At 49.1% G+C, this 17,082-nt stretch overlaps 1 protein-coding gene across 1 annotated transcript in view; it reads left to right on the plus strand.

Annotated features, from left to right (window-relative positions):
- Positions 1-17,082, plus strand: part of MAMLD1 (mastermind like domain containing 1) — a 112,853-nt gene that overhangs the window by 53,413 nt on the left and 42,358 nt on the right. Inside the window, exon 3 of the mRNA XM_072956455.1 lies at positions 2,925-3,083. Coding sequence (XP_072812556.1) covers positions 2,988-3,083 — 96 coding nt within the window. The 5' untranslated portion in view covers positions 2,925-2,987. The remainder of the gene's footprint in view (positions 1-2,924; positions 3,084-17,082) is intronic.

Genomic DNA, 17,082 nt, shown 5'->3' on the forward strand with positions numbered 1-17,082 from the left:
TTTGACTCATAAACTTTTTTAAAAGTGTGTTGCTTATTTTCTAAGTGTTTGGAAATTTTCCTATTGTCTTTCTGGTTTTGTTTCCTAATTTGATTCCATTGTAGTCAGAAAACACAGTGTATTACTCCAACTCTTAAATTTTTGTGGATTGCTTTGTAGTCCAGAATATGTCTATCTTGGTATATATTCCTTGGGTGCTTGAAAAGAATGTAAATTTTGCTGGGTTTTGGGGGAATGTTCTATAAATGTCAATTAGATCCTATTCGATGGTGGTGTTGTTGAATTCTTCTATATCTTGCTGATTTTCTGTCTAATTGTTCTCTCACTTGTTGAGAAAGGATGTTGAAGTCTCCACTGTAAATATAAATTTTTCTATTTTTCCTTTCATTTATTTTAATTTTTGCTTCTTAAATCATGGATCTTGTTTACCTATTTTATTTTACTTTTTTAAAATTCTTTTTTCTCCTTTGTTTTTCTTAAGGGGGAAGCTAATTTTAGGTTTGTTTTTTTTTTTTAACAGAGGTACTGGGAATTGAACTCAGGACCTTGTGCATGCTAGGCATGCTCTCCACCACTGAGCTATGCCCTCCCCCTTATCAATTTTATATATAGTGGTTAGTATCTGCAAATCTCGAACTCCCAGTTTATCTCTCCACCCTCCCCTTTCGCCCTGGTAACCATAAGTTTGTTTTCTAAGTCTATGAGTTTGTTTCTATTTTGTAAATAAGTTCATTTGTGTCATCTTTTTAAGATTCCACATATAAATGATATCATATGGTATTTTTAGTGGTATCATGTGATATTTCTTGCATGTATCTTTTTCTAGCCCACTTTTCATGGTTGCTTTAGGTATTACATCATATATACATAATTTATAAGGGCCTACTGATCTCAACATTTTACCAATTCAAGTGAAGTATAGAAACCTTCCTCTCTTTCCACCCCTTTACCACCATCCTCTGTTTATAATGTAACTGGGTTAAGTATTTCTTCCACACACATTTGGAGCCACAGCATGCAATAGTGTAACTGGTGCTTCAACCACCAAACATAATCTAGAACACTTGAAAGGAAAAACAAAAGTCTATTACATTAACCCATATTGTTTTCTCATTTCATTGTTCTTTCTTCCTTGGTGATGTCCAAAATTTCTTCTTTTATCATTTCTTTTCTGTTTACAGAACTTCCTTTAGCCATTCTCATAGGAGAGGTCTGATATAACAAATTCTTTTAGTTTTCTTTCATCTGAAGATGCTTTGATTCCCCTTCCCCTACGTGAAACATACTTTTCAGCACTCATTTAGATCTTCTGTTTTAGCTGGCATCCTCTGACAATGCTCTGGTTGAGAAGGGGGGCACTGTCTCATTTCTGCCATGTAGGCATGGAAATCTAGGTTCCCCTGTAAGCCTTCATTGACACCAGGGAGGTCGGGGCTTCTCGTTACTGCTAGGCCGTGGAAGTAGTTCCAGCTCCCCTCTGGGCTTCTGCTAATACCACCCTGGTTGGGCTGGGTAGGAGTGCCCCATTACTGTTCTTCATGTGTTATCCACTGACATTGGGAAGGATGGGATGCGGACTGATTACCACTGTGCAGGGGCAAAGGTCCTGGCTCTCTATGAGGCTCCCTCTACCACCACCCTAGCAGGGACAGGGAGAAATGACTGCTGATTGCTAGTTGGGAGTGGAGTCTAGGTCCTCACTTGGCCTTTGCTGATGGGGTGATGGAACCACACTTTTGCTGTTGTGTTTAGTAGAATTAGAATGGTTCTTATACAAAAGTTTTCTGTCTTGGTAGGTTGCCCCTTTCCTGGTCCTTTGGCTAAAGAGAACAGGCTTTTGGGGAGCCTTTTTGTCTGTATTCATTGGCATTTGGGGTCGCCAGCTTCTTCAGATCCAGGATCTAGGATCTATGAGGAAAAAAAAAAACTGAGAGCTCACCACCGCATCATTCTTTAGGTCCCAAGGTCCCTATCCAGTCTGCTTTCTTCTCTCCACCTTTCAGGGTCTTCTTATGGTTGTTTAATATATAATGTCCAGAGGTCTTAGTTGTACTCAATGGGAGAATGAGAAAAGTGCCCCTCTGTTTTTCCAGAGGTAGGCATCTGGACATTGAAATTGTAGACCTGTTTCTGTCCTGCCAAGGCGATCTATGGGAAGGAGAGCTTCACTCACATATGAAGGCCTTAGAAGAGCTATTATTTCATGTGTGCATCGTGAACAACAAAAAGAAATGAAATAAAGAAAAATTTTAAAAAATCTGCTTATCTGTCATGGAGGGCGTGAATTGGGGCAGCCATGATCACAACCTGCTTGGGTCGTTTTTTTATAAATCAGTGCACCGGAGCTCCATGAGCCCCTTCCAACATGCATCGCTTTCTTCCACTGACAGGTCATGAACTGTTAGCTGACTTGGCTGGGTGCTAACAGGGGCAGAGTTGGGAGCTGCTTCTTCTCTGGGCCATACGGCTTCAGCAGAGCTGAAGGGGCAGTCAGCCATCACCAGATCCAACCACCATGATGTTCATATAAAAAACCCTGTGTCAGAGAACAGAAGAGCCTTTCCCCAGATCTCACTGCATACCAAACAAAAGCAAAGCCAGACTTCGGACCCACATTCCCTGCTTTTAAGCCCACTGTTATTTTAGTTACATCAGACTGCTTCTCCACCCATCCCTCAGCTCTCCATTGAACTTTGCTCTGCCCCATGGCCAAGGACTGCTGTCTCATTCCAGCCAACTGCCTCATAGAAGTCATCCCTGGAGATGGGAGGGGCTCGATGAGGGTGGTGGGATGGAGAGAGAGACAGGAAATGGGATGTGGCTGACTCCACCCAAACCTATCCTCAGAGTGAAAGTCGATGATTCATGGGGTCAATGGTCTCATCTTCATATCTGAAAGACAGTGTACTTTTTGTCTCCCAAAGCCCTGTGTCTAGGTCGTTTGGGAAGCGCCTTGGAGAGTCAAGAATAAAATTGCAGGTCAAACCATGGACGACTGGAAAAGTCGGCTTGTAATCAAGAGCATGCTTCCCCATTTCACCATGGTGGGAAATCGTCAGGAGCCCAGAAAGCTCCAGGAATCGGTCAGACAATGGGCTATGGGGGGGAGGGGGGTGTTGAATGCTTCTTATCTTAAACTTGAACGTAAAATGTTGTCGACTGAAAAAAAAATGCACAACCTAAAAGTTGAGAATGATGTGTTGTTCTGCGGACTTTCTGAGGACTTCAAGCTCGGGAGACAGCCTCTCAGATCACTTTGAGGGACTGCTCCGAAGAGGTAAGGGAGAAGCCAGGACATATAGGAGTTTTGGCAACAAAGACCAGGTAGTTAGACCATCAAAAGATGACTGTTAATTAAAGAAAACCAGATATCTCAAGTCAAGGAATTTAGCACTTTTCTATGTTTGGGAAGGTGCAAATTTAATGGGCGGGCTCATTGAAATCACTCCTTTCACATCCACCTTAGCTCTCTAGGGCCAGTGTCCTGTCCTTTGCCAACCTGAGTCCCCTCAGGGCTCACTGTCAGAGATGGCTGTGTAGTGGCTTGATGGCTGCAACCTCCTTTGTTTACTGATATGGCAGGCAACATTTTTCATTCACAAAGTGTTATTGAAATTCTCTGTGCAAACTTGATGGCAAGGAACCAACCCAAAATGTAAGGAACTGTAATCTGAGCTAGAAAAGATCTAGGCGATGAGCTGACCTTGGCCCTGATGAGTTTCTGGAATAGCAGGAGATAGCATCCAAGGCTCCATCTGGGTTTCCAGTCCGGCTATCTCTGCACTGCACCCCTTCAACTAGAGAGGAAGGATGAAAGGGGGGGGAAGCCTCTTTTTTTCTTAACAGAAACCAGGAATGTGGGAATGACAGGCACTAGATGTATTGTGTTAGCTTCCCAGTACCACTGAGAACAGGAAGCCAGTGAATAAGGCACAGCAAGAGATTCCCATTTGACTGTCTAGTCCTCATGTCCCTTTAAAAACTCATCTGACAAATTTCTCCTGTCCTCCCTTGGAACCCAGAGATCATCTATGTGTCAGAAACTCAGAGTTAGGGATTCCAGTGGGAGTCTAGGAGCCAGGATGCTAGAAGGGGCCATGAGAGCCATTGGTTGGATGAATCTGACAGTGAACGCCTCCAACATCGCCAATCTACTAAGATTAGCTCCGTTAGTAGGAGTTGCAGCAAACACAATAGCTGTTATCTCGGTGTATTAGGTCCACAGAGGAGTGGCTGGCTTAATCTCTGAAATTAAGAGAGCAGAGAGGAAATGGCTTTTATAGAGCCGTGGGTCTGCTTCCTTCCTGTTCAGAGAACTAGGAGCTTGGGGCTCTGAGGTGATGTCATTTCACACAACTAGAGGGCTTGGCTTCTCCCATTCCACGGGCAATCCACTTTCAGTAAGTCAGCTTTCTGTTGAGTTGAGAATCTTGATACATGCCCAGGTGATGGGGGGGATTTGTTGAAATCTTGTTTCTGTTTTTTTCCTTGATTGTCTACCACCAACAATGTATTGAGAATGTGGGATCTAGTTGAGTATGTAGACATTTACAAAACTTTGTTTACTGAAGTTCCAGCTTGCACAGAGACAGCGGTCAGATGGGATGGCAGAGTGGGAGAAATTAGTTGGCCAACAGCCTGTCCTCCAAATTGCCAGCCCTTCCATCAGTCATCTCTCAAAGGCAATCTCTACCCTCCATCCTAATTACCCTTTTTAGTTCTTGCCTCTCAGCGGTCAACAACTGAGTCAGTGAAGGGAAACCTCTTGGCAGTGCCTCCAGAGTCCGTGGTCAGTTTCAGTATGGTTTTCAGTTTGCCCATTGTTTTCACACTTGTTTCCATTCCTAGGAGAAAAGAGGGCTGGGTTGTAAGTGCAGGGAATCTCTTCCCCTTCTGCCCATGTGCCCCACCAACACCCTTGTAAAATGTGTGACTAGGTAGTAATTTCTTTGGTTTTGATCAGTATAGATCTCAATGCTAGAAGGGTTTTTCCTAGAACAGGTCCTTGGAGCGCACATCCATGCCCTCACACTAGAGAAGCTGCCCTCGTTTATGCCATTTCCAGGAGTGGCTTCTCTTGGCAGGTGGCCTTCAGAGCCCTTCATAAGCCTTGCCAAAAATTCACATTCACTGCTTTATAGTCACAGCTTGGACTTGATCAAAATCAGCCCCTCTCCCCCCTCCGTGGCACACGTTGTTCTCCACCCATGGCTCTGAACAAGCTGTTTCCGAAATTCCAAGCTGTCCTAGAAGACCAAAGATTTTCCTCAATCGAGGCAATTTGACAACTATGCCTCAGGTTCCGAAGGCAAGTCTCTCAGATGAGTTCTCTTTGCGGTAAAAACCACATCTGACTTCTTGGAAGAGGCACCTGGTCTCTGAAGGCCATGCTGCTGAGGGAGCCCATTCCTTTGGCACACCTGTCAGGTACGCTGTACGAACCAGTTATGGCAGGACTTGGAATGGGAGCAGCAGAAGGAGGTCCTGTGTGGGTGCTGGGCTGGCACTTCCAGGTGGGCCCTGAACTGGACCTCGGCTGTTCCCAGTGCTTGCTCTCCCTTAGATGCTTTGTGACATCCAGGGATGACACCCTGCACCCCAGTCCCAGGAAACTGTGTACCTCTGGAAACACTTCCCTTGTACCACTCTCCCTCCTCCTGCAAGCATCCTTAACATGGAGATCTGACTCAGACATTCAGTTTACTTGGTTCTCTTGCCCTTTCCCAAGAAACAGACCAACAGCAACAACAAAAACGAATTTCAAGTCAAGATCTGTTAATCAAATTGTATCAATCCCAGAGGAGAGTTCTTTTAAAGAGTCCTGGGATTTCCATGGGAATAATTGAGAGTCCCCTTGCAGGAAAATGTGCATCTGATGGGATGATTGCTCTTGGCCTGAGACCCGGGCTCAGGACACCTGATTCTAGTCTTGCTTTTACTCTCAAGTAGCTAGGGGGCTTTGTCCATCCTTTGCCCACCCTGAGGACAAATGTGAAATGAACCAGGAGTATGACTAGCACCTTGACTAGATGCCAGGCACTTGCTAAGCATTTGGGGCACGTCATCAGAGAGGCTAAGCAATTTGACAAAGACACAGCGGTAAGACGTGGCAGAGCTCAGAGTCTGCTTTCTTCACCACTGTGCTCTGCTGCCTCTTGGATCTGAAGCATGTTGAAACCTATGAAGCTCCGAGCACGTATCAGGCAGGAGGAGTCATCATGAGAAAGCTCCTCATGCCCTCCCAGCATCCAGCCCAGGTTCATAAGGCATCCAGTCTCTGCAGTTAGTGTATGGAGCTTTAACAGGAGGCAGAACATCTGATTCCTCTTTTTGAAATTAAGATGGCCATTCTTCCCCCAGCATGGTGGGTCGATCATTTACCAGTGTGCTCCAGATGGGAGCACTTTGGAACCTGCGGGGAATTGGAACTCAGTCTACATGTCACATGTCATCTCTATCTCTGTCTACATTCCCACTACAAATTGCAAAGATTCTCCATCTCAGAGCAGCCACCTAGTTCATTCATAAGGCAGCTCCAGACAAAATGGAGGCATTATGGGCATTAGACGTACAATCAGACGAGGACAGAGACTCTGACCTCACTGCCCATTTTCTGTGTTTCATCATTGAATGATAGTAAATGACTGACTGTATAGGTTACAATGAGTTGGCCTGCCCAGTCTTCCTTCTGAGCTTCTCAGCCATTCTCCTTCTTTAAGGATGAGGGCACTGAGAGCTGAGCAATCCAGTGACTTGCACAAATAGGCTCATCGAGAAGGTGGGGAGCTATATGAAGGGTCCCCGTTTGGATGGTCCCAAGTGCAGCCTGCTTTTAATCCACGGCACCACCTAAACCACCCCCTCCCCTCTTCTTCTCACCTCTAAATGCAGATGGGGCTGAGGAAGGGGGAGAAGGAGCCCTGAGTGTAACAAGAGATGATTTGGAAGGCTACAGAAATACCGTCCCCATTCTCTCTGTCCCTCTTCTTTAGACTGGTGACCTTAGATATACCCAGTAGGAGGAGGTCCGTTCACCTGTTGCTGTGGCGTGGGACCAGATTTATGATTTGTACCCAGCATCCTTGGAAGCACATGTGTTTCCTTGCAAAAAAAGCAGAGGACTCAATAAGGAGTCCTCCAATGTGATCCCAGAGCTGTAAGTAGCACTTTGGGAGACCGTAAGCAAACTCCTTCCCTCTTGAGGTCAGAGGACCTATCTCCAGCCTCCTGCCACATTTCCAGGGTCCCTCTGGTGTGCCTAGCCCTGTGCTAGACCCTGGGCTACGGCAGTTCCCAGTCAAGGAGCAAACTATGCCCAGTCTTCCTCCCCTGGGAACAGATGCATCCTATTCTAGTTCTGCTCGTCCTCCGCGGAAACCATGAGGAGAGAATGGCAGAGTGGCTCTCTGCTGCAGGCTCCTTTGTAGACATTCACTCATCTATGCCTGAGACACAAGGATTAATATTTCCACTTCACCACTGCGAAGACTGAGGGACTTTGCCAGGGTTACACCCTCAGTAGGTTGGAAATTCAGATCTCAAACCCAGGTGCCGGGGCCCCAAAGCCCCTCCTTTGCTGTGTCCCATCCCCAGGTTGGGAGCTCAGAGCCTTCTACAGGCTGGCACAACTCAGTGGCTTGCGTTAAAGCAGCAAACGATTGCCTGGACATTTCACTCCGAGGGCAGACAGCCCATCCACAGAGAAAGAGTGGAGGCATCTTTGCTTCCTCCTTATGGCTTCCTAGAACCTTCTGACCAGCATTGTCCACTGCCCAGCTTGGGAGCCGACAGCCAGGATAATCAGAACCCTGCAGGGAGGTAGGGACCACCGGACAGGACCTGCGCTGAGTTGTCTAACCAGCTCTCTTGGAAACCTTGGAGAGGCAGCCCAGTGTACCCTGCTTCCCGCAGGCTGTGGGCCTGGTGCAGGTGCGGGTCTGGCCCCAGGGGAGGGGAGCTACGTGTCTAGCCCTGCTTCTAGAAACCAGCTCCTCAGGGAGGCAGCTGTCCCCGACATATACTGGGATCCTGCATGAGACTCCCCTCTGCCCATGTCAGGGCTTCTGGAATGACACTGAACAAGGTGTGGTTCAGGGAACATGAACATGGTGGAAACCACCCAGGGTGTTACCACTGTTAGCACTTTTTTAAAAATGATCAGAGGTTGGCATTGGCTCAGAAGGGCAATGGGAGACGTGTGTCCTTGGAGCTCAGGTAGAAACACAGGGCCCCTGAGAATATCTCAGTCCCATCAACAGCCCCGCTGCCCGGGGAGCACTGGATTGATGGTGGAGCTCTGAGCCTTCTGGGTCAAGGCCTGCAGTGCGTCTACGCCGTTCTATTTGGGGATCCTCCCCACGGAGCACGCAGCTGTTCGCTCCCGTTCCTCCCTCCTCCTCCTCCCACAGTGAGAGCCCTGCCCTGTTCCAGACACCCCGCCATGCAGAGGCCTCGCCTTCAGCCAGGCTCTTCTACAGGGACTGCACGCTGCCCGGCCTGCAGGACACCACTGGGCTCTGCATCCGGGTCCTGCCACAATGTGGCAAAGCAGTGACCTGAAAATCTCAGTCTGTTTGAAGGGGAGGATTCTGGGCGGGGAAGTTCTGATTGGCAGCTGGCTTCCATTGGCATCTGGGAGCTAGGCCCTGCCTCTTTCTGAACTTTCAGGAGCCCACGCTGTCCTTGTCTGCATTCCTGCCTGGCCCCTGCCCCCAGCTTCCTTGACATTAGGCCCAAGGTGACAGGTATCTGAAGCTTGAGCTCCCTGCAGAGGCGGGTGGGCACTGGGACCCTGGGTCGAGGTGGCAGGAGAGCCTGCTGAGCCAATGCTCAGGCACCACCACCGCCGCAGTGGGGCAGCTCTGGGGATGCGGTCCTGGGGCTCCCCAAACTCTGGGCTGGCCTGTGCTGGTGAAGCCCTCCTGCTTTTGTTGAAAACCCTCAGCTTGAGAATGCAGTGTGGCTCTCATGGCAGACAGATCATCAGGTCCTAAGCTGCCCCTGGGGTGCCTCGTTCAGAACCATGCACTTCTGAGGTTTGGGCTACAGATTTTGATTTCTGCAGTCGACATGGATGAATTTATCAGAACCCTGCCTCCTCCTCCTTTGCCTTTCCTTCCTCTTCATCCTCTTCCTCCTCCCCTCTCAGCAAATCCCCAACCGCAAAGTACCAAAGTTAGAAAGGCAGGCAGGAGCCTCTGGCTGCCAGACTTGACCACTGAGGGGTCCAGACCCAAGACTCCAGCATGGCTGCAGTGCCACGCCCTCCCTCCTGCCTGACTCCCCGCCTGCACCCCTGCACACAAACTTGCTTCTGTCCCTCTCCTGACTCTCTGTCCCAAGCTGCTTCTCCAGGTCGGCTGCTCCCCAAGGCTGTCAGCTGGCACAGGCGCTCCCGGGACCCTGAGACCTCCTGGCTCAGTACCTGGCACATAGTAAATGCTCAGTAAGCAGTGGCCGCTCTTCCTCTCGGCCAGAAGTTCCCTTCAGAATTGTCCAGGTCACCCCCTTTGTTGAACACAAGAGGCCAATGACACACAAAGGGGAAGGGATGTCCAAGGTCCTTGGGCCAGTTAGTGAATTCATCCCAGTTTTTGAAAAGTGGTTGCCTCTTGGCCTTGTGCTGGAAATAGGAGAGAACAGGATAATTGGCAGGAAACCTTTTGCTCTGGTGCTGATTCAAATCTGCAGATGCCAGCTGAGCCTGGTCACGAGACTAGGTGCTCTGGGGGTCCAGAGTTTAGGAGGAAACAGCCCCGGACTTCAGGGAGCTGCTCTGAGGAGATGGGAACCTCACAGGCCTAACAGGGCGCAGCCTTGAGCTGGACCAAAGCCTGCAGGCTGAGTGGAAGGCGAGGGAGGAGGGTGTGCTTTTGTCTCCTGGACAAGATGTGAATAGTTGAAGGAGGATACAGAGGCTGGAAGAGCCAGGCAGACGGGCCTTCGGGATAAGGCAGTGTTCTCTGTCCTGGAACCTGCAATAATAATAACTGTCATTACTGAAGGTTACACGTGGCACTGGGGGCTGCTACCTGCCTTGCCCAGTTAAGAAGTGGTCACCTAACTTGTACGATGATGGAAAGCTTGAAGCTTTTCAGCCCCAAAGATGTTGCCTGCCACTGTCGTGAATACTAGACCTAAGTGGCCCCCTGCAGTGTGAGGAGGACGATTTGGAAACGACCCACGTCCCTAGGGGAAGATGCTCAACCTGTGCGGTAGGTCAGGGCTGGGCTAAATCTGGCCCAGAGCTTGTTTTGTAAATAAAGTTGTATTAGCACAAGCCCCCCGCCACCAGGCATGACCATCCTGTCTACTGTAACATCGCAACAGGGACCACAGGGCTGCAAAGCCCAGGATAGTTACTCTTTGGGCCTTTCCAGAAAGTTGACCCTCCCCTGATCTAGGTCGCTGGGCTTTTGGTTCATTTTTTCCCCAAGGCTGGAGTTTCCTCTAAGAGGTGGGTACTCCCTTCTCTGCCACTTGAGGGACCATCACAGATCCTTGTGTCTTTCCAAGTGTTCTGCTTTGCTGCTCTGCCAAAGCTGGCCAGATGCCCTCACTCTGACCTATCTCTTCTCCAGAGGCCTTGCCTCTGTAACTGTTCCTTGTTCTTCTGGCAACACCTATTTCTCTCTCCCAGCGACATCCGAACAGATGTTATACAAATAGCTCGAGCCGATCTGTCCTCTGTATAAAACCCCCCGCAAAAGACTTCCCACTGCAAACATCTTATATCTACCCCTTTCCCAGGGCCTGCAAGGCCCTTGGAGAGCCATGGCTGTGCACCCAGCACCCTGGCCACCTGCCCGTGCCTGGACCTCGCGAGGAGCTTGACCCCAGGGCCTCTCCCTTCTGCCCTCCAATCTAGAGCGTTCTGCTCCTGGTCCTTCTCCTGGCCTGCATTCAGATGGCCACTTAGATGTCTTCTCCTCCTGGGAGCCACCTGGCCACTCTGCCACATCGCTGCCCCTCAGTCCTCTGAGGGGTGTGGCTCACACTCCGTTCTGCTGTTTGCTTGCCGTCTGTCCCGCTAGAATCCCAGCTCCTTTCCGGTGTAGTTCCCCACTTCTCTCCCTGGCGTGCGCTCATTCCTAGGGGATTTCTGTTCTGGGCGCCCTAGACAGCCCTGCTTTGTACAGTTAGAAGCCTTTGGGTTGTAGAACAATGAACTTGGCTGATATAAAATACCTCCAGGAAGCCAGTCACCCAAACACCAACATCTAACATCTGCTTTCTGAGTATATGGCTTCAAAGAGCTCGGTGTACAGTAGCTAACTGCTGTCCATCCGATTTTTTTAAGTCACATGACAGCTAAGGAACTTAGAAATGCCTTGCCCTTTCCTGTAGTCAAATCTGACATAAAATTACTTTATTGGCAGCATTTTAACAAACAAAAATCTCCTGTGTTTTTGCCGGTAATTCAGCTTCAATTTTCTAAGTGAGAAAAAGGTAATTATGAATGATGACAAGGAGACAGTTTTGGGTTTCTGTTAATAACACATTCAGAGTGAGTCTTCTTCCTCCGGCCCAGGCAGTGGAGCTTCTTACAGAGAGGGAGAGTGGGAAGGAGGTACTCTGGAGGAACACGCCAACCATCAGCACCACCTTCGCTACCTGCTCCACCACCACCTCACCACCACCAACACCATCACCACTACCACCTCCTCACTGCCACCATCTCCACCATCATCTCTTCCACCTCTGCAACTTCATCCACTGCCACCATCACCACCTCCACCACCCCCACCACCATCTCCACCTCCACCACCATCACCACCTCCATCACCTCCACCTAGACCACCACCAGCATCACCGCCCCCCCACAACCACCATCCCCCCGACTTCCGTCATCACCATCACCATCACCACCATCACCATCACCGTCACCTCCACCTCTACCACCACCGTGACTATCACCATCGTCTGTCCCAGAACTACCACCACCATCACACACACGGAGGCAGGGGAAGGTTGTCAGGCCATATGACATGTTCCATGATGCATTCACAGACACTTTGCATACAGAGTGAAAGAAAGAAACCTTTTTAGGTTGACATTATTTTCAATAGGATACCTACTCTTGTTGCTGTGGGCTTTGGGGCTCTGGAACATCAGCATGTATTTGTGGTCAAAATTAAATTAGGATTCATTACAAGAAAGGCTAATATCTCCAAGCACTACACCTTTAGAAAAAAATAAGTTTGGAAGCGGGATCTTCCACTTCATAAAAAGGATTTACTGAGGGTTTGCTTTCAATGGCAAATTCTTGTTGCATTTTATTATGATTGAGTTACAAAAGTTCGCCTCGCACACAGCTGTTCAGGAGGGCAGCCAGTGAATAAAGGCAGAGCTGCCTTGAATGGTAGATGTTGCTGGGTAAATATGTTACAGACCATTTTAGGACCACCAAGAATGTGTTTGCATTTGCAAGAGTGGAAAGGGTGAGAATATTTATTTGGTACGTACCCCATGCTGGGTGCGTGCACACTTGACACCTCTAGGCTCATGGGATTCCTATAACAGATTTAGGAAGTGGCCTCGCTCTCCTACTTTTGATTGCACAGCATCGTGAACAAAGGCCACTGAACTGTACACTTAAAAAGCTTAATTTCATACTCTGCGAATTTGGCCTCAATTTAGAAAAAAGAGGACCTACGTCCTCTCACAACGTTTACAGATACTAAATCATCACATTGTACTCATCTTAAAAAACCACATTGTACAACCTCAATACATATCATTATTATTTGTTGATCATACCTCAATAAAGCTGGAAAACATAGAGGACCTAGACCATGGGGAGGGTCTCTGGACTGACCCAATGCTCCTTATCCCATGTCCCCTCCCAGCCTCTGCTTCTATGGCCTCAGAGCTCAAACAGCTTGGCTCTAAAATCTACTAACTTGGGTGCGGACATCTGCAGGCAGTTGATATATTTTAGAGCCAGAAGTTGGCACTCAGCCGCTAAAATGTACTTATTCAGTAAGCCCGTGACCCCCAGAACACACTGGACTAACCAGGTGTCTCTGGATTCTTCTCCCACCTACGCAGCTATTGGATTTCTCAGGCAGGGAAATTCCTACATCAGTCGAAAGCCTGTTGCCATTTTATTCCTCCCACTGTTGGGGCACAGGCAGGGGCCAAGTCTTCTTGTGCTTAAGCTTCAGGACTGAACTTTGAACCTTGCAAAGCCTGGGACCTACTTTTGTTCTTTAACATTATACTCTCTTTCATGAAGAGGGCTCCCCACACTGGAGAAACCTCAGTCCCCACAAAGCAGAAATCTGCATCTGGGTGCAGTGGGGATGGTACCCATCCATCCACAAGTGATTTCCTCTTCACTCCTTTTAAACTACTGGGTCCTCAGAGGTGGTTGGAGAGGTAACAGCCTTCCTGGTAACTGGTGATCTGGTAGGACTCGAATAGAATGTGTCACAGCTCATTTGACCGAAATTGCAGGCCGCCATGTTTTTTTCCCACTGGGCCGCCATTCTTGAGTCAACAACTAGCCCAGACCTGCTATACTCAGGATCAACACTGCTAGTCTAAACACACACACACACACACACACACATACACACGCACACGCACTATGTTCAAATCATTCCTTGTTAGAAAGGGATAGAGATTTGGGGAGGACCATAATTTGGCCCCCAAATGTGCTGGGGCAAGTTGTGCTTCCTTGAAGAGGATCTGGGATTGGAAGTGATAATACAGACCCTGCCCGTGGCGGGGATACTCGTGAGATGTTAGGCCCTCCTCCGCCTACCTGCCCCCCAGGGAGAGAGGCCCTCTTAGGTGAGGAAGAAGAGAATTCCTCCTTTCTCTGCAGGAGCAGTCCAGGAGGAAAGTCATAGCATCAGCTTACCAAAGCTGGGACCATTCACTTTATGGATGGGGACACTGGGGCTCAGAGTGGGATCGGAACATATGAGAGGTTGCACCACAAGATACGTAGAAGCAGCCCCCAGGGAGCAGTGAGAAGTTTGGGCTTAAATGAACTCCAACGGTCCTTCTGCCCTCTTCACACATAGAAACCCAGGTCTGCCCAGTGGCCCTGGTGGCTGCCAACCTCAGCTCTGCCTCCCGTTTTCCCCTGCCCTGCGTGTTTCCGGGCTCATCAGTCTAATTCAGGTGAAATGCAGATGACGCTTGATAACCTGAGTCCTGCAGAATCATCTGGCCTGGGACAGCACCCTTGCCTTTGATCTCCAGCTTCTATTCCAGCCCCACAGGCAGTACCTGCCTGATCTCTAGGCCAACCTCGCCAAATCCATCCAAGTATTTCACACCAACTCCATCCTTCTCTTCTCCCCCAAATAGTCATCTTCACCCCACTAGTGATGCTACGTGGGCAGGTATTTGGAGGAAACTGGGTCAGGGTTTCTTTCAGTGAAAAGAGGCCAACCTGGGAGTCAGAGGAGCTGGCCCACGGGCACATCTTTTCCTGGCTCTGTGCCTCATGAGCCCTAACGTGAATGGGAGGGACCAGCCTGTCACTAAGGGCCTGGCAGTTCTGACAGCCTAGGAGTGCTAAGCCAGCACTCAAGAAACGCTTGCTCAGTGACAGAATACTGGGGGGCTTCTCAGAGGTGGGACAGTATGAATTATGAGCCCAGTAAATCCATATACATCTGTTGGTTTGGGGTCAGTCTTAGAATTGCCAGTTGTTCCAACTGGTGTGTCTATACTACGGAAAGGAAGAACCCAGTTCTAGAAAATCCCCCACCGAGGCCTGCTCGTTTCTGCATTTGTTGGTGCTGCTGCTCAGATGGCTCTGGCTAAAGCTTGTTGAAGCCACAGCCCACTGGTTGGGATGGCTGAAGTTCACCAAGAGTGTGGTGGAACCTGGGGGACGGGGGTACTGGTGAGGTGGAATTTTAAAGACAGCGCTGCTGGCTGTCAGGTCAATGCCATCAGTACCAGGCTACTCGCCTCCCTCTGCTCCCTCCCCATGCCCCAATTCTAGTGGATGTGTCCTTATTTGCCACCCTGGAGGGCGTTGGGGCAGCCTGAGGACCCAGGACCTGGAGAATGACACCAGTGACAGTGACTGCCCCTGATGGGCACACCTCAACAATGCTGTGAGCACCCAGGGCAGGCTGAGTACTCATTTCACAGAAGGAGAGACTGAGGCTCAGAGAGGGGGAGTGACTTGCCCATAGTCACACAGCAAATGGAGGAGCTAGGACTTTAATCAGGTCTTTTGGTGGCTCCTCCAGGTATCCTTCCTCCACTCCAGCCCACTTCTGCCTGTATAAGGGGCTGAGCGTGCAGTCTCTACCGGCTCAGGGCAAGCCCGGGACACCAATACGTCCCCTACTGTAGGGTGAGATTCTTGCTCCAAACCACCAATTGGCAGAGATTCATTCCTAAGACAAACTGACTCCTCTTGAAGCCAGTCAGTGTTCAGGATTCCCTGGCATTCCCAAGCACCCAGGGATCCTCCAGAGCCTCGGGTCTTACCATTCGAGAAATGCTGGAAATCCTGTTTGTTCTGTGGAAAGGTCAGTTTCAGTTTGTTGGGACATCCTTCTGCAAAACAAACATGCAAATAGACCTCTGGCCAGACACGGGTATATTTATATAGCTGCGGATGCTCCTCTGGTCCCATGTATCTACCCAGGCATATTCTCTCTCTCCCTCCTTCCCTCCTTGTCTCTCTTCCTGATGTGTCATGTCTCGTCTGTTCTGGGGCTCTCTCCACCAGGCCCCACGAAGTCTTCCCCCCTTTGTCCTGAGCAAGTCTACTGGGAAACACTCCTGTCTCAGAGGGCTTGAAATTCAAGCTAGTTGGCCAGCACGAGGTTCTTAGAAACTCATAGGGAGCACATTTAACAGGACCGACGTGTTGCCAGGGTGTGGATGTACTTGTGAGAAAGGCAATGGGAGGATCAGCAAGCTGACTGGCCCGAGCTGGGCCAGAGGGGGCGCTAGTGGAGGAGGAAGGGGGAGATGGACTACGCCCCAGGCCATTTCCAGCTTTTTGACAATGTTTGCCCAGGGGCCTCTGGAGGGAAGCTGAAACTCCCTGAGCTGGTCTCTCCCGGCTACTGTCAGCCTCCCACAGTCTTACCCAGTGGGACGTGTGCCTATTCTTGCTGGTCTTTTACAGGTGTCCGTGTTAACCCTCCAGCTAGAGTGTCCAAAATTAAGTGTTTAGAGCAGCCTTCCAGACTTCATTGGAAAGAGTACATATATAACTATATAACATATATGTATGTTACATTCTTTATATTCATTATGGCCACTTTATGAGCATGGACTCTTATAATCTAGACCTTTTCCAAGAAATCTTTGCCCTTTTTGCCATTCTGGACTAAAAAATGTAGAAAGGGAAGAATTGCTATCTGTCACTGTTCAGACAGAACCAGAAATAATGTTGACTTCAGAGCTGAACTTGGCCCCTATCAGAAGGGTTGCCTTTGTTTTCTTATTATTTAGGGGGCGGGGAAGGCATCACATGCTTTGACATGCATTTTAATGAATGTTTATAAGGTCGTGGGGATCACATTGGTGGCTTTGTCTGCCCAATTATGAAATAGGACTCGGCAGGCACTGGTGGATGGAGATAAAGTCATTCCTGTCTAAAAGACGCCAGGGCACCGTCCCTCACTTCTCCTCCCCCCACCACCACCAAAGGCCGGACCTGTGAAGGCTCAGGCCAGGAACTGGGCCTCCCGGGGTCTAGTGTTGCTGTTAGCCCCTAACTAGCTGTGTAATGACATCACAACCCATTCTTTTTTCTGTAAAAAGGGATGCTTGGGATGTATTCTCTAGAAATCCTGCTAGTGTCTACTGATTCACTTATTGTTAAAAAAAATGTTCTCATAGTGAATGGGCAGGGGCCTGTATAATACAAGGCCTGAAGGAAGTAGGGGTTGGCTGGTGACTAGGACCAATAGCTTACTGTCACAGAGTCCACAGAGACTGGAAAATGGCACCTAGGTAGGAATGTTTAGAAGGTTCTAGAAGTTTGGTGAGGACCTGCTGTCCCCAACATGATGTTGAGAGGGGAAGTCATTCCAGAGTAGCAAGCTCTCTGCTGCAGTTGATCTAGAATGGTGGCCACAGGTTCAGTCA

The sequence above is a fragment of the Vicugna pacos genome, chromosome X (genome assembly GCF_048564905.1).
Source record: "Vicugna pacos chromosome X, VicPac4, whole genome shotgun sequence".
Classification (NCBI taxonomy): Eukaryota; Metazoa; Chordata; class Mammalia; order Artiodactyla; family Camelidae; genus Vicugna; species Vicugna pacos.